The sequence below is a fragment of the Colletes gigas genome, unplaced genomic scaffold (genome assembly GCF_013123115.1).
Source record: "Colletes gigas isolate AHSC1104 unplaced genomic scaffold, ASM1312311v1 Colletes_gigas_Sc00013, whole genome shotgun sequence".
Taxonomy (NCBI): Eukaryota; Metazoa; Arthropoda; class Insecta; order Hymenoptera; family Colletidae; genus Colletes; species Colletes gigas.
The window spans coordinates 3,231,063-3,257,828 of NW_025106642.1; the positions used below are offsets into that span (position 1 = coordinate 3,231,063).

The 26,766-nt window shown below is 33.4% G+C and overlaps 4 protein-coding genes and 1 non-coding gene across 7 annotated transcripts in view; 3 read left to right on the top strand and 2 right to left on the bottom strand.

Annotated features, from left to right (window-relative positions):
- Positions 1-257: 257 nt before the first annotated feature.
- Positions 258-3,143, bottom strand: LOC122399337 (pentatricopeptide repeat-containing protein 2, mitochondrial-like). Its single transcript, XM_043399955.1, has 5 exons — positions 2,979-3,143; positions 2,266-2,783; positions 1,511-1,807; positions 667-771; positions 258-590 (listed from the first exon to the last, which is right to left on the bottom strand). Exons 1-5 carry the CDS (start codon positions 3,058-3,060, stop codon positions 465-467), a joined length of 1,128 nt encoding a protein of 375 aa, XP_043255890.1. The 5' UTR covers positions 3,061-3,143; the 3' UTR covers positions 258-464.
- Positions 3,144-4,968: 1,825 nt separating this feature from the next.
- On the top strand, positions 4,969-6,747 carry LOC122399345. 3 transcript variants are annotated; one of them, XM_043399981.1, is made up of 6 exons: positions 4,969-5,160; positions 5,570-5,707; positions 5,802-6,015; positions 6,086-6,215; positions 6,285-6,518; positions 6,580-6,747. In XM_043399981.1, the coding sequence occupies exons 1-6, from the start codon at positions 5,150-5,152 to the stop codon at positions 6,702-6,704; spliced, it is 852 nt and encodes a 283-aa protein (XP_043255916.1). In that variant the 5' UTR covers positions 4,969-5,149; the 3' UTR covers positions 6,705-6,747. The 3 variants fall into 3 exon arrangements, with proteins under 3 accessions (XP_043255916.1, XP_043255917.1, XP_043255915.1); XM_043399982.1 differs by having other exon boundaries at positions 4,969-5,459; positions 6,580-6,745; XM_043399980.1 differs by having other exon boundaries at positions 4,969-5,707; positions 6,580-6,746.
- Positions 6,160-26,766, top strand: part of LOC122399328 — a 31,434-nt gene continuing 10,827 nt past the window's right edge. Inside the window, exons 1-3 of the mRNA XM_043399938.1 lie at positions 6,160-6,169; positions 9,899-10,624; positions 11,225-11,272. Of these exons, the coding sequence (XP_043255873.1) occupies positions 10,349-10,624; positions 11,225-11,272 (324 nt within the window). The 5' untranslated portion in view covers positions 6,160-6,169; positions 9,899-10,348. The remainder of the gene's footprint in view (positions 6,170-9,898; positions 10,625-11,224; positions 11,273-26,766) is intronic.
- Trnai-uau lies at positions 7,155-7,248 on the top strand. The gene is made up of 2 exons: positions 7,155-7,192; positions 7,213-7,248. It is a non-coding gene; the product is annotated as a tRNA-Ile (tRNA).
- On the bottom strand, positions 7,563-8,484 carry LOC122399479 (probable 28S ribosomal protein S16, mitochondrial). Its single transcript, XM_043400179.1, has 2 exons — positions 8,148-8,484; positions 7,563-7,838 (listed from the first exon to the last, which is right to left on the bottom strand). Exons 1-2 carry the CDS (start codon positions 8,268-8,270, stop codon positions 7,563-7,565), a joined length of 399 nt encoding a protein of 132 aa, XP_043256114.1. The 5' UTR covers positions 8,271-8,484.

Below are 26,766 nucleotides of genomic sequence, written 5' to 3' on the forward strand. Positions count from 1 at the left end.
GCTAAAATAATACTATATCCTTGGTGTATATTTAATTTTATTAAGAATTTCTATTACAGAAACTGCTGTATCGCACATAATTATGCAATATATTGTTCTGCATTGCACGCGTAAAATATAAATGCAATTTTTATTTTTATTCATACAAATACCAAATTGGACGCGACACAATGCATTCAGAAGTGTTATAGGTAAAGTATACCTGTCTAACGCAATTGTACAACTCAACAAAAATTTAGAACACGTATTTATATATAAAAAAAAAAAATGATACAGACTTATGTAAATAGTATTACTTTATAATTAAGATTAAATATACAATTGCAATATTACACAATAATTAATATATCGTATGCAGTACTACTTATTTCACAATAATTTGAATGAATTGCAGAACCGATGAAATTCATATGTTTCTTAATAATATTTATTAACAGCTAATACTGTTGTACAAAAAAAAATGATTATATCTGACTCCTTCCCGATATTCTATTATTCGAATCTTGCATATTTGAATTGTCTTTTAGTTTCTCTCGATCACTCCTCGTTTGAAAGTGTATAGGTTTAAGCAAGCTTTCGTCTAAAGTAATCTACAAAAAAAAAGAAAAGAATTATACATTGAATGATGTTTAGTTATCGATTAAAAATTTTGTTTAAATAACTTACGTGAGATGTAAGACGTTCCTCTTGTTTAAGTTGTATAATTAACTGCTGTAATTCTAACGATTCTTTCGAATTCTCCTCCTTTAAGCTCTCTTCAAGTGCATAGATCTAGCATATGAAAAAGAAAGAAAATAATACACATTTCCTACTTTCGGCTGCACTATGAAGTGTAAAACTTCATTAAAATCATGGAATGACATTAGAAATGTTCCTTGTCAGTGACCATCCTTTTATAATATACTACAAAACTATACATATATACGGGTGTGCGAGAACCCAACGGTCGGGACGAATCGGGATGAGGTCGAGTCGAGTCGGGTCGGGTCGGGTCGGGTCGGGTCGGGTCGGGTCGGGTCGGGTCGGGTCGAGCTGCCACATACCCGTTTAGTTGTCCAGGCGGCAGGGGAGGTGAACCCGTACGTGGCGCGTCCTCAGGTGGCGGGATAGGGGCAGCCGCTGGGATGGGATGCGGGGATGAGTTCATCAACCTGAGAAGGCTGGTGACCGCATCCTCGCATGGTATCCCGGACCAAACACCAAACGGCCAGTTTTCGTGAAGTTATTGGAAACACGGATTCTAAGAATGTGACCTGATGCAAACGAACGTGTGACTGCATGCTTAGTACTTGGGCATTGTGTACGCTGTTCATCGGGTTCTCGGAATTCTCGGAAATCCCGAAAATTCGAGAATCTCGAAACTTTCGGGTACCGGTCCCAATCCCGAAAAAATTTCGTGTTCCCGACCCGACCCGATATTTCGGGTTCTCGCGCACCCCTAACTATATACTCGTACGTCAAACAAAACTATTAATTAAGCATTACAACAACAAACTGTAATTTTACTTACCACGTCAGCATAGAATGTTAGTTTACGATTACTATAATCTGATTCCAATACATGTCTGATGATAGGAATTATTTGTACAAATTTCTTTAAACGTATAAATGCTAGTACTTTAAGACATCTGCAATCTATGAAGTGTTGTCTGTCTAATGTAGCTAATATTTCCAATGCCATCTGAACTGAACCTTGATGCAATGCTAAAGCTGCTAATAATGTAGTACTTCTAGTCGAAGGATAATATCCATATGTCTTCAACGACTTCCAATATCTCAAAGCATCTTCTAATGCTTCTGGAGTATTCTAATAAAATAATTACGTGTGAATAATTAATATATATAATTTACATAGATAAAAGTATGTAGATCGATAATTCGCAAATTAATGTCCATGGATTCCTGAAGGTCATGCATACTGGTAAGGGCATGCAACTTCCAGAAAAAAGTATAGGTACATTATAACAAAATTATAAACATGTTTCCTGTAGTAAAACCTTAAAATTTTCTGTAAAATTTTGCATCACATAGTCATGTAAACAAGCTTGTTTTTTATTCATTTTATTAAGCTCTAAATATAGGACGATCAACTAGGAAATTGAATCTGATATACTTTTCCAGGCTCATTCTGTTTTTGTTCAAAGTAATAAAAAAGATAAGACTACTGAAATTTTTCATATTTAATAGAATAGTTTTTTTAGATATTAAATAATAAGGATATCAAATACATAAAGTTTGAAAAACATTTAGAGATAAAATTTGTACCTGTTTATAACACGCGACCATCGCTCCAACCAAACAAAACTTTGATAAACCATGACGATTTTCAGCATTTAAAATGTGCTCATATACATCTTTTACTTCCTGGTACATTTTATTATTATATAACAAAGTCATCAAAATTTGATAAGATGTTTTCTGAAGAAAAAATTCTTCCAAAACAGGATTCTTAAATACAGCTAATGCAGCATGAGGATCGTTTAAATAATAATACATTCGCATTACTATTGGCCCAAACGTATATGTACCAAACTTCATCGTTTGATCGCATTGAACATATTTCTCTATCATTTTATTTACTACCGCTGAATCAGCCTTTTGTGCTAAATGTAACATAGCTTTTATATCTTCAGTGAATATCACTCCACCCTCTTTATTAGAAACGTCTTCCATTTTACTGCGAAATGTATCTTCTATTGCTATAAATTGATTACGAAAAAGAAATCTTGTGTGTTCGTATGAAGTCACACCTAAAGATTTTTCCGAATATATAAACCGGGCCCCTACCAACAAAAACGTATGAATACTTTTTATATGTTTGCGTAAATTTAGAAAATGCAAACACATATTAAGTCATTAATTATTGTTGTATAAAACTACACTAAACTTATACAATATTTCTTCCATGCTATTATGACTTACCTATTATATAGAATTAAATTTACAACTAATAATTTTAGGTTAGAAAAGTTACATACCACTTAAAACCTGAGTTTTACTGAATAAATTGTTTATCAGGCCTATATTCGGTTTGCAAAGTTTTCTTATGCTCATTGCCATGATTTTAAGAATAAATTAAAGTTATACCTTATATGAATTATAGTTATACGACGATGCAACCGACTGCAGATCTCACAGTTCCACGAATATTTACGTAAAAGAATGGTTTCCGTTTCGACGGAAGACGCTACAAGATAGTCTAACATGTGATTTCCGGTTTCAAATACAACGATGATAAAAATAGTAACTAAATTTTGTTTGATCTATTTTTATCAAATCCATTTGGCTTCATAATTTAATTCAGTAATTATTTTCATAACATTTTACATAAAAAAATACATTTATAGCGTCCTATATTTATTTTAAAACGTATAATTGTTTTGCAAATATCATAATTTTTAATATTAAAACAGTTTTAGTTTTCCTAGACAACTATTTGCTAACTCGTATTTGTAAAGAATTTTACAAAAATTTTGTGTATAATGTATATTAATTAAACTTACAATAAATGTACGTTATAAACGTTACGGGCGTTTTATAAATACAGTAAAATTGAAATAATACTCCAACTGTAAAAGTATGTTTAATATCAAATTTCATAGATGGTATTCATATAATATATAAGAATTGATACGTTTTACTATTATTCTTAACATTTAACGATAAAACATTAGAGATATATTTTATTTTTAATTATTCAAATTTTCCAAATTTTACATTAACCATAGTTTTTATTTTCTGCGAATCTATATTTATAAATTAAAAAAATATCAATTATTAATTGCTCTACAAGTTTTCTTATCAGAACAGAGTTCTAATTTGTAGGATGAAAAAGTAAGTTATTTTCACGTTTATATGATTTGGAAACAAATTATCACATAAAATTTTAATTTGGTATTAAAATTTATTAATAGTTGAACTATTTTATACTATAAATATGCATAAAAACAATTAGACAAAACTAAAAATCATTATAAAAGCACTAAGTGTTAATGCGCGAAACAGAGATAGGTGACCAATGTTGATGAAAATAACATTGAGATCACTTATAAACAGGTAACAAAAAAATCATTCACTATTTGTATGAATATTACTATAGTTATTAATAAAATTATTTAGAAAAATAAAAAGTGACAAAATTTTTAATTTATATTTTGAACACGCATGTAAACTTTCAAGGAAACTGCTTGTCTGCTTCCCAAGATCTTGTCAATACTAAGTCAAGGAAAGTCAATCCGAGGAAAACAGTTTTAAAGACCTAAAAATTGTATTTTTATACTTTTTTTTAGTAAAGCAATGACTTATTTAAATTTTTTAATATCAGCACGTTTTAAAAACATACTTTTAAGATCTCAGAATTTAAAAAAAAGTAGATAATAAGAAAGTTGAGATTTCATCTGATCAAATTAGAACTCAGCCTTAAGTAAAATATACAGTAAGGTAACAAATGATTTGTTTCATGATGAATATAAAGTATGAGTAGTTAACAACTTCAATTACTTATAAAATATCGAATAGATTAAAGAGCAAAATACCACTAATATGTATTTATAAGCAATCTATTAAGTCTTATTATATTAATTAATTTTAATTACTGTTTAGCTTATACAACTGTTTGTCTTTTCGTTTAATTTGATACTTGTTTGATAGAACAACATTGCGCAATGTAGAATGGAGGAATCTTTTATTGATAGATTCTTTTGGTTTTATCCATCCACTGGGACCCATTATCTCAGCTCTTTTTGCTCCAAGCTTTGCTTCTTCTAATAAAGCTTCAACTGCGAGTCTAAACAGAAAATTAGTTGTTTTGTATTAGCCAGACAAATTGCACCGAAAGCGTATTGAAAATTCAATAGTCTAGATAAATTAAATAATTACTATTCTATTGCAAGAGTTTTTGCAATCTTGATATCGTAAATAAAAATGACAAACTATAATAGATTTACCTGTTTAAAGTTTCATCATCCATTGTACCAAACTTTGAATAAGTTTTAAAATTGTTATATTTGGAATATAAATTTTTTCATTGGTTAAAATACTGAGTTATTGTAAAACATCCTTCTTCGTTAAATGTAACTAATCCCTAAACACAAGTAATAAATATGGTTACATGCTGTAAAAGATGTAACGTTTTTCAATAACATTGACGATGTTTAAGAAGTAAGGAAATCGATACCATGCAAATTACCTATTCTAAGGTTAGAATTATATTTAGATTTTGTATACGTTCACTGACATAAATAACAAATATTACTAATAAATATTTGAGGTTAACTCGATGTCGTAACTGCATATGTATGTGTGCATATAAGTTACCGTACGAGCATTTGCACTTGCGTCCTTATTTATGTAGGCCATTAGTTACATAGTTCCCAATCGAATTTAAACCTTTTTGCATTCATAAATATTAAGAATCTATCGCTATTAACTATTAAAAATCTTTGAAATTATTGTTAAATGTACGAATGAGAGTATTATATTACGTACATGTTTACTTTATGGTTATACAAAAAATGAAAGGACCAATTGTAAAAATTGAAGAATATATTAGTCTTTCAATAATTTCCAGACTCCTCTACTTCAGAATAATGGAAGATCGAGAATTGATTACATTACAAAATTTAAAAGCAAACTTAGTTAAGAAAGCACGTGATTTGAATGAAAAATTAAAGAAGCAACAAGTAGATGACAAGCGCATCACTTTAAAGTTGTATTATATTTGTTTTTTTTATTTATGTCTAAGTAATTGTTATGTAATCATATGCAATGTAGAAACATATAGTTTATTACATTCGTTATAGAATATCAAATCCAGCAAAAAATAACTTTAATAACATAGAAAAAAATTTGTTTGGGCAACATAAACAATCTATATGCGAGATTAATCGTCAAGTTACTGGTATAACATTTAAAGATATAAAGAAAAAATGGTTAGGCGAAAACATTTATCAGTACCAAACGTATTTAGTAACAACAAGCCTCAAATTTTTTCTTGAGTTGACCATAAAATTGGAGGTATCTATGAAAACTGAGATACAATTCGCTCTATACAATAAAAGTATGTTATTCCTTTATCTAATTTCAGGGGGGAAAAGAATTTGAAATTCATGACATAACATGTCATTTCTTGGATGTAGACAAATGTTACTTATTGGAGATCACGCAGTGGGTACAGAACATCAGTAGAATGAAAAATTTCTCACTTTTTATATCTGGTATATTAGAATTTGTATAAATTTATTTATGCAGTAAATGTAAGATCTCATCGAATGTTTATTCTTTAGCACTTTCGCAATATAATCAGGAAGGTATATTACGAACAAACATATTAAATGAATCGGATGTTAAAAAATTTGCAAGTTTTGAAGACTGTAACAAAGGGAACGGTGGAATTTTAGTGAACATACATTCAATTAAAAATGTGCAACAAATTTATTTGTACTTACAATGGTCACTAGTATTTGTAGAACCTACTTGGCAGATTGAACACTATTTTCTTATACAGCCTACAAAAATAGGTAATAAATTTAACGATGATACCATTTTATATGTTACATTTTGATTTCCTATTGTTTCCAGGAGATGCATTTGTTAACGAAAACCAGGACTTATTAAATGACTTTCAGGAAGTAGGCCTTGAGAAAGCAGGAGTTACAGACTTTTGGAACAAAATGTATCATGCTATTGATCAGTATGAAAAATAAAGAATAATGTTCATTGTAGAAGTAACAAAGTACTCAAATTTACTCGATGTATTATTATTTTTAAATTCAATTGCTTAAAAATGAAGTATGTAAAAACACATTCATTGCCATAAAAAGAAATCAATACAGATTTATTTTATACTACCCACTTACTTATGTTTTCATTAATATATCTACGCAATTTGTAGATATAGAGATACGTATCCACTTGTCATAATTGTGAGAAAAATATTGTTTATCTAGAATTACATATTTTTAACGTCTAAGAACAAGGCATTTGCAATATCACAGATTACGTTTAGGAGCATAAAATTAAAAAAAAGCACACGTTAATTTTATATTAGTTCCTTTTAAAACATACAAAAATATATTTTACGGTAATTAATTATGTAAAAAATTTTTTTTGTTACGTAGACTTTTATACATAAATAAGAATCAGGAATGTACAACTCCCCAGTGGCGCAATCGGTTAGCGCACGGTACTTATAAGACAGTATAACTGTGAGCAATGCCGGGGTTGTGAGTTCGAGCCTCACCTGGGGAATATTTTTTTTATTTTTCCGTACGAATATTTCGACCGCTAATTCGAGATCATTAACAAATATATAGTAACAGAGTGCATGAAATTAAAATTATTGAAATATATATAAATAAAAACTGTATTTAATTTAAAAATAAGTAGATGAAATTTTAACATTACATTCGAGTGATGCATTTTATTACTTCTTATTCCATTATAATATACAATTACTTTTTATTAATGTGGTATTAAGTAAATTTATTTTATAACAACTTTATTTAAACGTACATATTATTTACAAGCTGAATGTGAAATAAAATGGAAAAAGAATGAAAGTATTAGCTTGCAGATTTTGCTTGCAAAACATTATTTGTAGCAGTTTTTTCAGCATCTCTCCGATTTCTCCATGCGGTCATATATGTCCTGGGATGTACTGGAAGGAAACCGGCAAGACCTAAAAGCTCAGCAACTGGTTTTGATATGTCTACACCTTTTCCCATCCAATGTTGTATACGTTCGAAATTCAAAGCAATTAATTTTTCATTATATTTGTTTGGCATAGGATCATAACTGCCTAATTGCTCTGTCGGAGGTTTACGTTGCAGAAATTTCGTCTAAATAAAAATCATTTGATATTTCATTTACACGCATTATTTTACTAAAGCCATTTATGGAGTTTTATTATAACCATAGTAATATTAGTAATATTGATTCTGGTTATTAGAGTACAACAAATTTCTCATGCTCTTTATCTATTACAAAACGATATTATAATTAAGACAAATAAAAGAAATAAATGAGCAATTCGATTGTATGCATAGGTAAATAACACTGCCATTCTTAGGTAGGATAGTTTTTTGAAAATTTCATAAATAATACGGTTATCTTTACAGCTACCGAGCATCTGAAAAATGAAAACTTACGCCCATTACAACAATGTGATAGAATGGTCTGTTTGCACAACCATAACGAACAAATCGTATCGATTGTTGGAACCTCGATCTAATACCTGTCCCAGAGGATGGGTGTAATGGTAATCGTGGCATTTTCCCAAATCTCTTGAATTATTTTATCACTTCTAAATTGAGGTTATGTTATGTTTTACAAATTCTTCATATGAGAAATGTTAACAGATATCACCCTTTATTAAAATTACTTAATTATAGTGCATTCTACGCATTTTCTATAAATCGTAAAAATATGTCTAACATACAGTTTTATTAACCGGCTTAATCAGTTTGTTATACCAAAAATATTAGTTTCGTTCAACGATACTAGATGGACTACATTTCTCGAGCATGCGTGTTGAAAATTGTGCCGGGAAAGTGCCCTCGTGAAGTGAAAATGGGTATTTATTTTAAAATGTGAACAAATAATAGTGTCTGTTTGAAAGTTAGATCTCACTATCTAAATAGTAAAAATAGTGTTAGGTGCACGATACTCAATAGGAGTATAATGAGTTTAACATAGATAATTTGAACGGAATGAGTGTCAACGTAAGTCGAATAGATTGAGTAACTTGTAGTCTCTTATATGTCACTAAACAATCCTTTAATATGTATATTATAGTGTCTTGATATATCTAAATTTCTTAAATATAATATCGTGACAAGAAGGCAGTAATAAAATGTACAAATCTTAAGATTGAAACACCGAAAACCTTATTGTGGGGGTAAACCTTCACGGTTACCGCGTACACGAAGTCTAGAGGGTTGCACGCCAGGTACGATCGATTTTGAGCACCGGACCGTGGGGTTTATAACGCGGCAATAATTATTCACTAGAATAACAATAAAACAGATGCAGGTGTTGATAAATAAGGTACGACATTCATTACAATAAAGCGACTTTTATAACCTTAATTTCTTTCTAACACCTTAATGGAGGTACGAATATTGGTAGTAGATGTAGTTACAAAATAGCGTGTCCGTATCATAAACCCTGGCTCACAGAAGACCTTCACAGAAATCTTAACAATAACATAATTATATAAACTATTTCTTTTTCTATTTTTCATATCGATAATTATTCAAAAATCTGTTTGGTCTCGACATTTGAACGTGGAAAAGAAAGAACTGCTTTAATTAATAACTTTAAATTTGGAAGAATATTTTGTTTTATATTTTATCTATTTTTAAATACTGTAATTCTTTTTTTTATTAAACGTTCTATTTATGTAAAATTACTCCCTAGTCGGTTGTACTACGATTTTCCACCCACCCTATATATGTATAGAGAGTAGACTCTTATGGCAAACTGTAGGCAAATTTTAACGCCATCTATCAAGGAACTAAAGAAACAATTATTTTGCGCTCATGATTTATTATATATTTTGATTTTGTATCATTCCAAATAATGTACCGAACTATTTTGAAGCAAATTTGGGTAGTTTTTCAAACATATAAAATTAAAAGAGTGCCGTAACATATATGTATGTGCATTTTATGCTGTTCTTACGCGTAGCAATCGTTTAAACGTGTTAATAATAAGAAAGTATGTTTATCAGCATTACACTTTCATAGGAAGAATTATTAACGCCATGGAAAACATCAATTCCTCGGATAGTAACTCACCAGTGAAAAATTACGTACTTTATAAAGTTGCGCATGCGCAGTACGTGATTGTCTATGGTCGCTTCCAGTGTTATGCCGTGTGAAGGCTCCAGGGCCTCGAGCGAGGCTCGTTGTCAGTTTGTCACGCAGTGGCGTGCTGTGTGTTTCGATGTGTACGCTGTTACGAACCCTCTCGTCGCATTAACGTTCTCTCTTACAGTAAAATTGAATTAACGTAGAAAACTTAACGAATTCCATGAATACAACACACAATTTCGCGTACAAAGAAACTTCTGTTCGTTGATGTCGGCATGCACGACGATACATTCGTGGAAAATAAGTGAACATTGCGAGAATAACAGGGCTCGCAAAACCGTTTCGCATCACAGTTATCGGTCAACGACGTTGTTCTTCAAAGTTTTCGCGGAATGCACGAGATCGTGCAGTATTCTTTCGGTGGTTATTTCATTTTCGGATCGGACGTCTGAAAAGGTTTTTAACTTTTACTCGGGTTTGGAAGAAACGGATTTCTTTTTGTGAACGAACACGAACAGATTCTTTGACGAAGAATCATGGGTGATGTTCCGAAAGTGGAATTCGCTCTTGGCAGCGAAGTGTCACTGGAGCACTTCTTCAAAAGCAGCTTCGCGCGTTCTTTCGTGACCAATTGCCGTGATGCGAAGTCGCTGGATTACGAGCTTCTCGACAACACCATCGCCGAGGAAACGGAAACCAACGGAAACGCCAACAACAATTTCTTCTCCCTCGTTAATTTTGGAAGCGTGACAACAACACCGGACAATCGTGTTTCCGTTAAGGACAACACGAAACTTTGGAAAACGAACGAGGTAAATACATTCTGCTTAATTGCGAACATACCCCCAAAATATAAATTCCACCGATTCTGTATACATTTAACGTTAAGGTATACGATACATTCTTTTGATGGTGTTATTTTTCTGTATCAAATTTTCTGGTATCGAAACATAATTTTCTGCTTGTATTCTATCATATATTTTTCAAGTGCATTTTCAAAATTGGCGTTTCATTAAAATATAGAATTTCTTAAATCTTGTTTTCTACGGGATTTGATATCATCGATACTTTTAAATAAAAAAATAATACGTGAGAAAAAAACATTTCTCGTTTAAGGAATTACGGTTCAGTGAAACCATTTTTTTTTTTTATTTTGTTCTCTGGGTTTAGCGTCGCATTAAGGTCACGGTTATTAGCGACGTAATCGTTACGTTATAGTAATTGATTCGTAATTTCGATTACGTTGGTGAATTCGAGAAGGTTCTGTATTTTATCGCTGTTAAAATTAATCTTTGGTGTATTCCCTGATTTATGTTTTTTGGGGCTGATTCTTTTCCCAGTAAAATGGAGCGTGTTCGTGGCCTATTATAATTGTCGATACATTCAGTGGTACATGTTTCGTTTTTTTACAGGCGGTCCAATCTTCCACGGACGTTAATGAATTGGAGAAACTTCGAAAAGTAAGTCCAGTTTGATTAATAATTTTGCACAGGATGATTTTCGATTCGTAATTAAATATACGTGCCCGTCGTTCAATGGGGATTCCGTAGATATTTCACAATGTATTTACGGTGTTCAGAAGTGGGAACTGATTAACCGGGATTTAAATAAGCAGGACCCTGGTCTCGGTCGACGCATGCGCATTAAACTTCTCGGGATTAGCGCTGCGATTCGACGGCATTGCGACCACGTTTTTCTGATTCGTAGACCAACACCGACAATGGGTTTCGCACCATAGTCCCGTTTCAATTGTTTCTGGGAAACAATTTAAAATCGTGCAGTGTTGCTCGGCCCGAAGCGAAAAATAATATCACGATACAGAGTCGGGCAACGTTCTATTCGAATAACAGATAACCAATAAGATGTGCCACAATTTATCTCGGAGGTTGGTTCGATCGAATAGTTAAATTTTTATTTGTTTCCTGTGAAATATTTTATATTATAATTTAAATTTTTACTATCATTTAACGACTAGTTTATCTTTTATTTGTTATTCGAAATTCTTGTCTAAATAAGAATTTTGTCGAAGTTTGTCGCACTAACACTGAAAATAACCATCCCGCTTCTGCTGGCTTCTCGAACATTTCGCGACCGAGCGGCAGTCGGGTCAGTTCAGTTATTTCGACACTTCTCTGTTGCACCCGTTGTCCGAATTTTCCAAGAAACTCCGAAACGTACGGCTATTATCGTCGTTGCCCCCCATCGGGCTTGCATAATCTTAGAAATTTCGTTGACCCACGTCGATGGTGGTAAAAACTGTCTCTGCTCTGAAATTCCATTCGGATACAGCGTGTCATAGACGTAAATAGAGTAAACATTGAGAGCTGATTTTGCTTATTTTGAGCTGAAGAAAATATTCATACACATTCGTTCTTAAAAATGATGGAAAAATCGTTTTTCTATAGTCTTTCGGATTTTCCAAATTTTATATCGAAGTCTCAAGAAACTATTCTATAAAAGCGAAAAGACTTCGATATTCGCTTAGAAATTGTATCCATGATTATCAATCGGATCGTAAGCAGTGTTTCTCAAATTTCTTGAGTCACTAAAACCCTTTTTATTTGGTTTTAAAAATGAAAAAAAAACATACAGGATGTTAATTTGGTTACTAATGGCATCTTCTTAGTATTATTTGTTAAATCTTTTTAAAACAATGCCAAGTCATACTGTATTTAACCAAAGTTTCTTTCATATTTTGCGAAAGTTTCGATATTTACTCGTTTGTACTTCACAAACGAATCGATATCCGATATTATACAAAATTAAATATATTCATATAATTCTTCATCGAATTATCTCAATAAACTTTAATAAATTAATTAAAATAGATGTAAAGGTGATTATTATAGAAAGAATTCCTATTGATTTTATACAGGGTGTCCGGCCACAACGAGATTTTTTTATTCGATTATTTTAGGGTTACAACGCCGCGAGCGTCGATCTCGGTGATTTCAACGCCAGGCGCTTTGTAACTCCGTTGAGGTTTCCAAACAATTTTACATAGATTTTTCAAGCGGATAAAACAGTCGTTCATATTGAAAATTGTTCACCATTCTTACCGTGCAGTGGTTTCCATAAAACAGACTATGCATCTAAATAAGACACTGTTATAGTAAATCTAGAAACGCTTTCATTTTATCGCTTATCACACAAAACTGAAAAGTGCAAAATTTCATGAATTAATAACACAACTGCAACGTTCATGTATAGATAGATACATTTTATTTTATTTCGATCATACAATATTTATTTTTTGTTGAGCTGTTTTCAGATTATGTGAACAATTTTCTATTGTATTTTTGTTTGGAGAGTTCTACATTGCAAGTAGATGCACCATCTTGTTAGGAAATAAATCCAGACTCGGAAATGCATTTTATTAATTTACTCTTTTATTAGACTTAGATAATTTTTGTTGTTATATTTAGTTTAGCTCGAATTTTTTCTCACATGTGAATACAGTTTTTTGTTACTTCCTCTTTCAGTGAACTTATTGCTTGACAAATGCTGAATGTTCTTACTGTCTTGTTCATCTCAATACTTTCCCGCGTCTGTACACGACAAACACTTGTCACATTTGCTCCGACACCTGCCTTTAGATAATTAACTCCTTGAATGTCGAAGGTCGTAGATAAAACAACTCGTTTTAAATGGGCTGATAGGATCAATATTCATTATTCTTCTTTTTGTCATAATACTATATAATACTAGTTACTACTTAAACATTTTTTAAACCAGACAACTTTTGATTTTACTTCACTTTTTTCAATTCTCATATTTATAAATTCCTATCACGACGAAATACGGTACAATTTATAATCTGTAAATAAAGTTTGCTATCGTTCTTGATATTTACCTGTTTTGTTCAGCTACACACGCGAGAGATAGCGATCTGTATATTCTGAGATCGTAATATCATTCGTTATGATTAAAAAAATTACACTTAATTGGAAAATTAAAGAAACATATCTGTAAGAATGCGTGCATAGATTTCTGTGATTAATAAAATTAGTCGAGCGTATAATATTGAAGTCTTGTGGTTCAAGAGTATAGCAAATGAAAATTTTGAATATAGTAGAAATCATCAGTCTTGTTCAATTCAATTCATATGATCTTTTCAAAATACAATCAGTATTAAAAGTCTTCTTCTGTACAATAAATAGAAAACATTCTCGAAGAAAATTAAGTAAAAAAAACAATATAATAGAACCTGATATATTATAAGGAAATGAGATTGGAAAATTCTTGCAGTAATCAAAACAACAAATCCAACGAGAAGTAGGCTTAACCTGTTGCTTAGCATGAAGTATTCGCCTTGTTATTGTTACTCGATAGTAACTTTCTTGTATATCGCAACAGCGTTAAATAAAAATGATTCTGAACAACTATCATTCGTAATCATTCATAAAGAAATAAAAGAAATATTCAAAAATTATTACGAGAAGCACATTGATAAAACTAAGTTTTTCTGGCATCTAAATGTTCAAACGTTCTTGCTCTGCTTTACTTTAGTCCAAGAATTGAAACAGTATCTGAAAATTCTATGGGATGTTTCATTTCATCAGGGATCAAAGGGTGAAGAGGGTTTGTTAGAAAAAATATGGAAACCCACTGTTGTATTCTGCTTTAGGAAGAAAAACGACGAGTGATTTTGTGTACGGAGTCAGTGCAGCAGGTGTATTCGTTTAAGCAAACGTTCATTGGGTAGGTTTTGTTGAGCGGAAGTTTGCTCGAGCCCCTTCCATAATTATCAGTTGAGAGATACCACTCGCTGCCAGCTTTGTGTGTTTTGTCTGCGCTTTCATACATACGTATGTACGAGCGTGCACGTTCCTCGTTCGCATTGAAGCTACCGGTGGTGACCTGAACGCGCGATGTCTTTTTTCATTGTGACGCTGCCATCCTGCTCTTTTTCGATGCGTCGTGACCAACAGGATGTTGGTGCATGCATGTACAACCGACCAAAATTACACGCTCGCTTCCTCCTCTCGTGAAATCTCCTTTTAAAATCCGTTGCACAAAGGCGCGTTTACCACCGAAAGTTCTTGCAATTTTTCGACTGGGAATCACAGATGTTCTTGCCCACTTCCGAAGTTCACCGAACAAAGGAAATCGAGGAAATGCAGGGAGTCAGAGGTGTCCAAATACGAGTCAAGCTTACTTTGGACTGTTTGAATCAAACTTGATCGCGTATTCCTACTTAATTGTTGCATTTCATTTGAATATGTTACGCTCGGACAAGATTTGGATCAGCTTAGATAAAGTCAAGATTAAGTTGGTTTGATGTTTGGATAGTTCTCTCATTAACGAGTCGGCAAAAATGAAAGATTCATTTGAAATTTTAAATTTCGTTGAATTTAGAATAACTTTAGCAATTAACACATAAGTTTTTAATTTATCACATTATAATTATTCTCACGTTTTGTATAAACAGTCAAGTTGTTCAAACATTTCAACAGATTGAATTCTCTCAAGCGTGGTCGAATATTGAAGCTACTTGGAATGACTAATAATTTGATTTAGGTTTGAAAGAATGAATTTTGGAATATTTGGTGAAATTTTTATTTCTAGCTTCGATTTAAGCTGACTAAATGAAACGTATTAAAAAAACGTTTGTAACTATTTTTTCGACTTTCGAAATCATTATGTCGTGACTGCAGAAACTGCTGAAGGTTTAACTGCCTCCCTCATTTTTTCGGCAATGCAACCATGCTAATTTAAGTACAATTGCACTTTCTCTTTTAGTGAAATTTTTCTGAATTCTCCGAACATTTCGGGTTCTTAAAGAATCATGAAACGAATGCATGTTTCAATGAGGCAGCCATAATTTACGTTCGAACAGTTTACAGCAGGTGGTTTCTTTAAGCGGAGACGAGTTTATCTTTGAAATGGCTATACAGAATAACTATTATTCTCACATTTCGTGGGTTCAGTCCATAAAGTAACTCATTTTCCTTTCTAGTTCGCATATTCTATCGGCGATCATTGTTCACGCTTTTACCTGAAATATGATTATATTTCTATTGCTTTTATGGTCGTACCTCTGCTAGGAACAAAAGATACCAATAAACCAAAGAAAATTACTCGAATGGTCTCATCGTCCATTAGGGTAGCGAACATTTTAGAAGCTCCAATATGCAAATTCAAACACCTTTTATTCAGGTTACTAAATTGAATACACAATCTTTCATTATTTTCAACTTGTCTGCAGTGGAAATAAATTTTATTTTTGTAATATGATTCAGATATCCTTTTTGTCCAGCATATGTAGATTTTAATAATTTTTATTCATTTTGAATAGTTTCATAGTTTTCCAAATATGCTACTCTTCCCGAATAAACAAAATGTGTTAAACAGAAAAACAGAGCATTTCGAATATGATTTTTTATATAATGTGAACAATGGTCGACGGTTCACAGATCATTTATTTATACGAACATAAAGCAGACAATCGTCTTTGTCACACATAGGAGACGTTGGTCTCTCACGAGAATCGGCACGACACAAATTCCTGATAATTTCTACACTTTTGAGGTCGATGGACATTCAGAAATGATATACATATGCGATAAAGTGTCATAAAATTGTTGGATCGGTACGGTCCGACCATTCGATACCTGCGAAAGTAAAAAGAATGGGTCTCCGAAAGTACGTGGATTCCCACCATAAAGCTATAACAATGAGGTAGCGGTAAAGCCATAAGAACAGCGTTAAATGTATCTTTGTCGTTGGGTCGAACGACGGTTTAAGTAAACCTAACTCTTCTGGAACGTATTAAGGAACTGGAGAAATTAATGGCGAAAAGACGAAACCCGGAGTGTCCGAAGCGTGGCATTAAATCCGAAGGAAGTTGGCTGTAGCTTCGGCGTACTTGGCAGAAGTACCGGAAAGGTTTGATTGATGGTTTGTTCATTAACGAGTAGCGTGGATAGATGCGACAGCTGGAAAGGTTACCTAGTTGTCTACGGCTCTGGAATAATGATCATCCTGGAGGACGAGTTCGCAACGAAATTATAATGTACGCGACAAACGATACACGCACTGCCCTACACCGGTTCATTACAAAATGCGTCGTTACGTGCGTGTACGCGCGATTATAGACGATCCTTGTTCCTTTCTCGTCGTGTGCAAAACCGACTACGCTTTCGCCTCGCTACAATCGATGTTCCCCGCTGAGAAAATTCCCGTAATCCACGCGACTCCGGCTTCCTGGCGGAGCGGGTCTAATGTTAAACATATGTAGGTGAAACTGGTCGAAAATAACACGGCGCTCCGTTCACGGACGATTCCGTCGGGCTCGGGAAATTGTTGAAACGCCGATCGATATCGCGAAAACACCACGGTGGTCTTTATTTATTTTCACCTGGGAATTTTGTTCCTCCCACTCGTTGGAACAGCAATGCTCGATTTATTTAGCTTTTGTTAATATTTACTGTGCACGATAACGCGAACACATTTTGTAAACAAGCATATCAGGTCGTTCTGTAAGCTAGTGCTGTGCTTTTTATTCGAACTTATTCTCAAGCTCATTTTTTAACCAGTTAACTGTGACCATCTCTTTGCAAAGCGTACATTGCTTCTGTGATGACTAGATTATAATTTAATTTTAATTCTCAAGAAACTACAGAATGCACTTAATATGCAAAAATATAAGAAATACTTAAAGTAAGATACGAATTATTATATTTAAGGGTTGAGACAATCATATACGAAGCTCCCATTTCATTAATTCTATTAATAAAAATATGAATTTGCATAAAGATCCGCAGTCTAGTGATAACTGTTACGACGATAGGTAGAGTTTAGAGAAACAAATCACAGGTGTTTTTAATCTCAAAACGTGAGAGTTTAAAAAATCGACTTTTTAAAACGGACTTTTTTAGAATAGAAGAGCCATTTCTTCCTAACAACTCGAAGATAGTCTTTCATCAGAATCACGTAAATATCAACAAAAATTGTGACAACTCTTACGACGATATTTAGAGTTTAGAGAAACAAATCACAGGTGTTTTATATCCTAAAACCTGAAAGTTAAAAAAAATCGACTTTTTAGAATAGAAGAGCCATTTCTTCCTAACAACTCGAAAATAGTCTTTCATCAGAATCACGTAAATATCAACAAAAATTGTGACAATTATTACGACGATATTTAGAGTTTAGAGAAACAAATCACAGGTGTTTTAAATCCTAAAACCTGAAAGTTAAAAAAAATCGACTTTTTAGAATAGAAGAGCCATTTCTTCCTAACAACTCGAAGATAGTCTTTCATCAAAATAACGTAAATATCAACAAAAATTGTGACAACTCTTACGACGATAGGCAGAGTTTAGAGGAACAAATCACAGGTGTTTTAAATCCTAAAACATGAAAGTTAAAAATGAAAAATCGACTTTTTAGAATAGAAGAGCCATTTCTTCCTAACAACTCGAAGATAGTCTTTCATCAAAATAACGTAAATATCAACAAAAATTGTGACAACTCTTACGACGATATTTAGAGTTTAGAGAAACAAATCACAGGTGTTTTATATCCTAAAACCTGAAAGTTAAAAAAAATCGACTTTTTAGAATAGAAGAGCCATTTCTTCCTAACAACTCGAAGATAGTCTTTCATCAGAATCACGTAAATATCAACAAAAATTGTGACAATTATTACGACGATATTTAGAGTTTAGAGAAACAAATCACAGGTGTTTTAAATCCTAAAACCTGAAAGTTAAAAAAAATCGACTTTTTAGAATAGAAGAGCCATTTCTTCCTAACAACTCGAAGATAGTCTTTCATCAAAATAACGTAAATATCAACAAAAATTGTGACAACTCTTACGACGATAGGCAGAGTTTAGAGGAACAAATCACAGGTGTTTTAAATCCTAAAACATGAAAGTTAAAAATGAAAAATCGACTTTTTAGAATAGAAGAGCCATTTCTTCCTAACAACTCGAAGATAGTCTTTCATCAAAATAACGTAAATATCAACAAAAATTGTGACAACTCTTACGACGATATTTAGAGTTTAGAGAAACAAATCACAGGTGTTTTAAATCCTAAAACCTGAAAGTTAAAAAAAATCGACTTTTTAGAATAGAAGAGCCATTTCTTCCTAACAACTCGAAGATAATCTTTCATCAGAATAACGTAAATATCAACAAAAATTGTGACAATTATTACGACGATATTTAGAGTTTAGAGGAACAAATCACAGGTGTTTTAAATCCTAAAACCTGAAAGTTAAAAAAAATCGACTTTTTAGAATAGAAGAGCCATTTCTTCCTAACAACTCGAAGATAGTCTTTCATCAAAATAACGTAAATATCAACAAAAATTGTGACAACTCTTACGACGATAGGCAGAGTTTAGAGGAACAAATCACAGGTGTTTTAAATCCTAAAACCTGAAAGTTAAAAAAAATCGACTTTTTAGAATAGAAGAGGCGTTTCTTCCTAACAACTCGAAGATAGTTTCATTCCGTACCGCGTCGTTTACCTATGCGCATATCTCTTTGCCAGCGGTTAGATAAAAAAATGAGATTAGATATTAAACGCGCGACGAGACGAAGAGCCATAAGAACGAGGTGAATTCAGAGGTCGTTTTCCCACGCTTCCCGTCGAAGCCGTGGCTGATCCCATGCTTTTCACCATTTACATTTGTCTGGTGAAAAAAGGCGGCTGGAATTTCGCGCCGCCCGCGATTCTAATTCCTCCATCCGCGTGCACCTTTCGCCATCGCGCCATTATGATACCGGCTTGAAACACTGCCCACGTACCTTTCACAATTTATACAGGGTAGCCTGTTTTAAAACAAATGAACAATCGACCCGTTAGGATCGTGGCTGTTCGAGCCAGCCGTCCCGGCTCGATCTCGTTCGAGCATCGGGATGCAGATTTAATCTAAATTGCGCAACCCGGCTAGAAGAAAGTTCCTCTCGCGCTGCGCTCGGACTTCTTTTGGCCGTTTCGACGCGTTCCATGCTGGTTATTGATGAACCGTGGATCGTTATATCGTCGATCATTCCTCGCAATGATATTTTAACTACCATGGAGCCTCTCGAACGCTCTGGAAAAGAACGAGAAATAACGGGGTTTCCAACCAGAGCGACGTAATCTTCCAATTGAAATAAAATAGAAACAACGAAGGATCGTTGTATCAAAGAAAATTGGAAGGTGGAATAATTTTTCCTTGAAAAGAATTTACTTTTTCAAAGTTATCGCGTGCCCCATATACGGGACACCTGGAAGTATCTAATAAACAGTTGTACTGTGAGTTTCTATAAACATTTCTTTTTAGTTAAAAATCATAATAACATACAAGAGAATTCTAGAATATTCTAGGAGCCTGAAAAAATCAAGTAAATTGTTCCCAAGTATAATATTTTTATTTGCGTCGTATTTTCATAAAAGAGACACGATATTTATAGTAAAATATGTTCTTCCGAATGTTCTGTGAATCGAACACTGCTGTTTAATGGGTTACGTGTAACGCGATCGGACGTTTGCATAATTTCGTTAGATTCTTCAGGCTCGATGCTTTTGTAAATGTTCTGTCATTGAAACACCTTGCTTCTTTTCTTGTGCCAGATTCGATGCAAATAATATTCTTGCACGTCGATGGCGTACTTTACAATCTGATATTCAATATTAAGATCATTGGACCGTGGAAGTTATTGCCGTATGATATTACATACAGTTGTACAGATGTATCTGTATGACTTCGAACTGTAACTAAGCTTCGCGAGCGATCTCATCCTCGTGAGATCAGGAAATCAGGAAATCCATCGAGGAAGCTCGAGCTTTGCAAATTACGCCAGCCAACTCGAATACAGTCGCACGTTCCATAGAATGCCAATTATACATCTTCGTGGTGAATCTAAATTGTTATTTTCATTGGAACAAGCAACCAGTTCGACTTTGCTAAGACGAAACATTCTTATTGAGCAGACATTCAGTGTGGGACAAAATGACAAGGCACTTTGCATATTTGTATGTTTCACACAGTTAAAAGAAGAAAATTTTCTTACATACTTTGTATATTAAATACCTATTATAAAGTAAACACATCTAATGTTTGCATGATGTACTAAGATGAAACTAATTAGTTAGATAGAACGATAGATTACATGGAATGTTCTTGCTTCTCAAACTATTAGTAAATTTCATTCAAATTTAAGACGAATTATTTCAAATATCATAATATTATATTACAAAGATTTGTATTTCAATGTAAATGCTTTGTTTTTTAAACTGTAGACTATATTTCTAGTGTTAACGATGGGACAGAAGCGACTAAAAAATTAGCTATATGACCAGGTTGGGATTGAAAGGGTCGAATGGAAAAGGAGAGTTTATGAAATCGCCACACGCGGAATAACATTACGAAATGTTAACAGAATTTCGTGGCTGGAACGTTAAAGTCTTATTTTTTCCCTTTGTGTCGCGATTTCGCCACTAACGAATTTACAACATCACAAAAAAGATGGAAAAGAGGACGTGGAATCTAATTTTGTCCCTAGTTCGGCCTTGAGCATCTTCTACATCCCTAGCATTCCACGTTCCAGCTTCTTCGAAAGTCGCGCGATTCGTGGTCTCTTTTACGTTTGTTTCTTCTACGGAGCAGGTCCGTTTCAATTGCAGTTTTGCGTCTTTCCTGTCCGCTTTTCCATTCCATTCCTCGTTTCTGCGCGTTTCGATTTGTTCCACGCGGGGGACAAAGAGTAGCCCTTCGTTTTCACGATCACGAATTCACCAAAATATTAACACGTTCCTGACGCGTGGTTCGCCTCGTTCCGGATTTTTCGTTCGGGTCGTTTGATATTTTTAAAACGTTACTGGTATCGTGAGGCAACCCGAAATATTTTCATACAGCAGAATCTGTATTATGCGAACGTTCGACCAGAGTATTTGCTGATAAAATATCTCTGTTCATAATTATTATATAGTGTAAATTATAATGGCACCAAAACAATTCATAGATTGAAAAATAAAAATATCTTGATATGGGGAAGACGATTAATGAACAATTCGCCATTCTTGTTTGAAGAGTTACAAATTAAATACAATATTGATAGCTTTTTACATACTTTTGGTATTTCAAATAACTAATAGAATTCCAAATCAGGTCTCGCCATATTTTATTTGAAATAGTCAGATTATTTCAAATACTTTGCTGTTTTTATTATCATAAATAATAATTATATATTTACTATTAATATATATTAACTTATTTTATTTAATTTCATTTAAATAAAATAACAAATAATTTTACCTGAGAATTATTTATTTTATTCTAATTAAAATTAGGAAAGTTTAATAAGAATTCTTGAATCAATCGTTTGAATGTCTTTTTTGTATTCATCATTCAATAATGTGTTCTGAACTTGTATTCCTGCATGAAACAATATATGGAAATCTACATTGTAGAATTAAAGAGTATTTGAGAACATATTTGAATAATTGATGAAATAGTAAATAAAATGGAAAATTATTTTATTTATTTGTATAATACTCGGGTCTGTTTCGAATGTGTATAGCTTCCTATATTTTTAAACACAACATATAGAAAATGAACGTCAGTGTTGATTGGGCGTTTAATGGGTTATATCGGAGTCGTGGAATTTAAATACCGTGCAAATGGGGGTTTTCAGGTATGTTTCGCGAGGATATGGAATTACGCTTCGTCCGTAGAAATCGACGTTCCACGGGCCGTGCCCGCTGTATCGTTTCGCGTTTTATTGAACGTATATCAATGAAAATGTATAAGCCGCGGTCGATGGAAGGTTTTTACGCGCGCGATGCTAGAAACTATCGTCGATGCATCCGAGGAAAGTTCGCCGGCTGCAATTTCCTTCGGTCGACCAGACGAACGTATTTTCTGCACCACTGAATCTCTCCTTCTCTCTCTCCACCGGCAATTCTACGTTTCACGATCCTTCCGTTTCTCGAAAGAAATGTTTTGGACCCGAGGCCGCGTTTCAGCCCCGCAGCTAAAAAGGAGAGGAGTGCATCGAATTTCCATGAAACGAAACCCCGTAGGGCGTTTGCCGGATGATCGTCCCGGGGCAACCGGCTAAATGGCCGTAGAACAGAAAAAGGCTCGTTTAAAATCCAAAAACAAAATTGCCGGCTAGAGAAAAATTTTATTCGAACGATAGACAGATGCAATCATTGACACTAACGTTGGAGCTATAATCTCCCAACTCTAGCAGTGATTTTTTATAAATTTATTTTCAATAAATCGATAGTAAGCTGAACCATTTTGCTTGCAACAGATCATATATAAAGATAATTGTTAGATAAGATCTTGAAAATTATTTTTAAATTTCTCGTAAAACATATATTTAGCTGATAATTAGTTGAACTTTTTCTGGACCCCCGTGAGATTCTCTCTAATTTACTCTCGTTTGTCATGAAAATCTCGAAGTTGCATCGTGCGAACATTTTTCCTTTTTTTCGATTAATTGTTTTACGTAAATTCAACGAAACAATAATACGACATTGTATTCTCCTTCCACTTTCTTTTAGCGATTCTCGATGCACTCCGATCGGTCTGCTACCGTTAATTAACTGATTAGCGGTAAGAAACGAGTAGCACCGTAATTGCCCGGCAGCGGACTGAGATCGCGTTTATGCACGAAACACATAAGACGCGAGGCTCCTGCAGTGTCACTGAAAAATCATTCTCACGGTTTACATCCGGCATTCTTTGTCGTCATTGTCTAATAACGCTGTCGCTCGATTTTCGCACTGTTTACTGCATATCCGTTACTTTGGTCTCTTCCAGCTTTGCTTTTTCGACCGTCCTATACATATAACGAAATAGAGTTTTATTTTATATACAGAGTGGCTCGTAATTCGTAGTACAACCGAGCAAGGGTTGATTTTACGTGAAAAAATAAGGAACAAATTTCTTTATTCGGGGCTTCAGTTTCGAGAAAATCGACTTTAAAGTTTGTTCATCTTTTTGAACAATTTAGATGTTGTGAAGATAGTGTTTACAAACATTAACAATGATGGAGACGTTCAGTTTACTACATAACAACATATTAATTTCAAGTTTTTAAGTTTAAGGAGCATCGAATCATACACATTAATAGTATTCTCTGTTGTTTTTTTTTAAATCTCTTATTTTTTGGTTTGCCAAAGAATGCATTTCTCACCGAAATTCTAAGCTAGTCGCTCGAGTAGTTCCTCCATGAAAAAAACGCTCGATCGTGAAAAAGAAAGCGCGACTGGAAAGTGTTATCATTAATTACAGTGTTAAATTCATCGATCGTGACAAAGTAGCGATTTGTGATTCATCGTTCCTGTAATCAGTATTCAACGCGAGCGTTGTCGCTACATCTTATTGTGCGCGGAAATTACATTTTACGCGAGTATTATATTAATGTGGAAATGCGACGATTCGATGCTCGACGAGTGCGATTCGTTGCGTGTGCGCGGTACGTGAGCCTGCACATTAATTTAAAAAGCTTCATTGTTCATTTAAAGTTCTTTCGGTTCGATATTCCCGTCAAAAATTCAAATGCTCGTGTTAACATTCGAACAGAGCATTCTTTTATATTTCGATATAATAGAGCAATCATATTAACGATGTTATTGAGCATTTTTTCGCAATTTTTGAAAATTATTTCACGATGAACTACGTGGAAACTTGGGGAAACAGTAGTTTTGATTTTATAATTTATTTTATTTTGTTAAGTGAGTAATATTGATATGGAAATAAATAGTAACATACAGGGAGTTCGGCCAACTATGGGAAAAATTTTAATGGGATTGTAATTGACCCCCGCGACCAAAAATAATTTTTCCAGAATGATTTGAAATTTGTTGATTTCACACCTACTAGAATTTTTTTCTCGAAAATGCGCAGGATTTCGAGGGTATGTCTATTTACCAAAAATGCTTGTAATTGATCCCTATAACTAAATATAATTTTTTTAGAATGATTTGAAATTTTTTAATTTCGTCTAAAAATTTCACACCTTCTCGAATTTTTTTCTCGAGAATGGGTAGGATTTCGGGGGTACATCTATTCACCAAAAATTATTGCAATTGATCCCTACAACTAAATATAATTTTTTTAGTATGATTTGAAATTTGTTAATTTCGTCGAAAAATTTCACACCTTCTCGAATTTTTTTCTCGAAAGTACGTAGGATTTCGGAGGTATGTCTATTTACCAAAAATGCTTGTAATTGATCCCTACAACTAAATATAATTTTTTTAGTATGATTTGAAATTTTTTAATTTCGTCGAAAAATTTCACACCTTCTCGAATTTTTTTCTCGAAAGTACGTAAGATTTCGGGGGTATGTCTATTCACCAAAAATGATTGCAATTGACCCCTGCAACCGAGAATAATTTTTCCAGAACGATTTGAAATTTTTTAATTTTGTCGAAAAATTTCAGACCTTCTCGAATTTTTTTCTCGAAAATGCGTAGGATTTCGAGGGTATGTTTATTCACCAAAAATGCTTGTAATTGATCCCTTCAACGAAATATAATTTTTTTATAACGATTTGAAACTTTTCAATTTCGTCGAAAAATTTCACACCTTCTCGAATTTTTTTCTCGAAAATGGGTAGGATTTTGGGGGTATGTCTATTCACCAAAAATGCTTGCAATTGATCCCTATAACTAAATATAATTTTTTCTGAACGATTTGAAATTTTTTTTTTCGTCGAAAAATTTAGGCACCTACCCCCTGTCGATTTTTCTTAATTTGACCTAATTTTTAGATCTCATAGTATCGATACTTACAAAAAGAGGTCCCGAGGCCTGACACTCACTTTTTGATGAGCTTTGCTCAACGATATTAAGCTATTGAATCGATTGTTACCCGGTTTTGGGCGTAGACGATTTATAGGTTTCGAGATATTTAACATTAAAGTTACTACAGGTACTCATCTACAGAAATAGAATTACGTTCACCAGTAGCCAGTGTGGTGTGATTGATAAGGTATTGAATATATAAAATCCGATAATTGGGGGTTACTTAATCGACAAACCATCGCTTGTCGATCCCTCGTGGGCCAGTTCTCCCTAAACTATAGTCATCATGGGTGCATACGGGAGTAGTTGGCCACGATGTCGAGGGTACAGGTATCTGGGCCTAAGGTACCCCTGAAAAACTAATTAAAGTGTCCACGTCGCGTAATGGCTTTATTACATGCCAATTTCTATTGTCGAGTGAGCCAGTAAGATGGTAAAGTTGGACGTGGTTGTCAAATTCGGTGTAATTAAGTGATTTAGACGGTCTTAAGCCTTCGTGCTATTAACGCTTGAAAAATAAAGAACGTTTATTAAAGGAATCCTGCAATAAATAATGTTTGGAATTCTAAACAATATGTTTGAAAAGGAAGTGTACGGTGAGCATGGAATTTGGATGTGCCTGATGGCTTCGATCATTGTTAGAAAAGGAAGAAGAGAGAATAAGGTGTTAAAGAATTATTTGTTGCTCTTTAGAACATTAACAGAAGATGACAAGCTCATTTTCCAGCTGGATAGTGCTTCTATCCATACAATTTCCTCTACGAGAAAGTAGTTTTAATAGTTCGGGGTATTCTTGCGAGAAAGCCACCAATTGACAATATTATTGATCTTCAAACAGAAATAGTGTCCGCTTGGGCAGATATCCTAAACGAAATTTAAACAGCCTAATCGACAATGTTTCTCACTGGCAAAAATATGAAGGAAAATTCGCTAGATATCTACCAAATTAAAAGTAGTGAAAATTAATATTGAGTTTATACTTTTTACAAGTATTTAAAACACCCAAAGAACATTGTGATAAATGTAGAAATATGGTTGAGTTTATAATTATTCATTGCACTGTGTATGCTAGTTCGATGTGAGTGATCGTAGAACCGAGTTGACTTGAAGATTTCTGAGTTTCTAAGAAAAGTTTGATCTACTTAAAAACTTGATAGAGAGCTATCATTAATTGATATTCATTTACTCAGTG

What these genes read in the sequence shown, in the direction of transcription:
- LOC122399337 (XM_043399955.1), bottom strand. Translation starts at nt 3,060, where the DNA reads ATGGCAATGAGCATAAGAAAACTTTGCAAACCGAATATAGGCCTGATA. An exon ending in TAAAACTCAGGTTTTAAGTG is followed by an intron (nt 2,784 to 2,978) that starts GTATGTAACTTT and finishes TTTTGTTGGTAG; the next exon opens with GGGCCCGGTTTATATATTCG. An exon ending in AGGAACGTCTTACATCTCAC is followed by an intron (nt 591 to 666) that starts GTAAGTTATTTA and finishes TTTTTTTTGTAG; the next exon opens with ATTACTTTAGACGAAAGCTT.
- LOC122399479 (XM_043400179.1), bottom strand. Translation starts at nt 8,270, where the DNA reads ATGCCACGATTACCATTACACCCATCCTCTGGGACAGGTATTAGATCG. An exon ending in ATCACATTGTTGTAATGGGC is followed by an intron (nt 7,839 to 8,147) that starts GTAAGTTTTCAT and finishes ATTTTTATTTAG; the next exon opens with ACGAAATTTCTGCAACGTAA.
- LOC122399345 (XM_043399980.1), top strand. Translation starts at nt 5,466, where the DNA reads ATGAGAGTATTATATTACGTACATGTTTACTTTATGGTTATACAAAAA. An exon ending in GACAAGCGCATCACTTTAAA is followed by an intron (nt 5,708 to 5,801) that starts GTTGTATTATAT and finishes CATTCGTTATAG; the next exon opens with AATATCAAATCCAGCAAAAA. An exon ending in TATACAGCCTACAAAAATAG is followed by an intron (nt 6,519 to 6,579) that starts GTAATAAATTTA and finishes TATTGTTTCCAG; the next exon opens with GAGATGCATTTGTTAACGAA.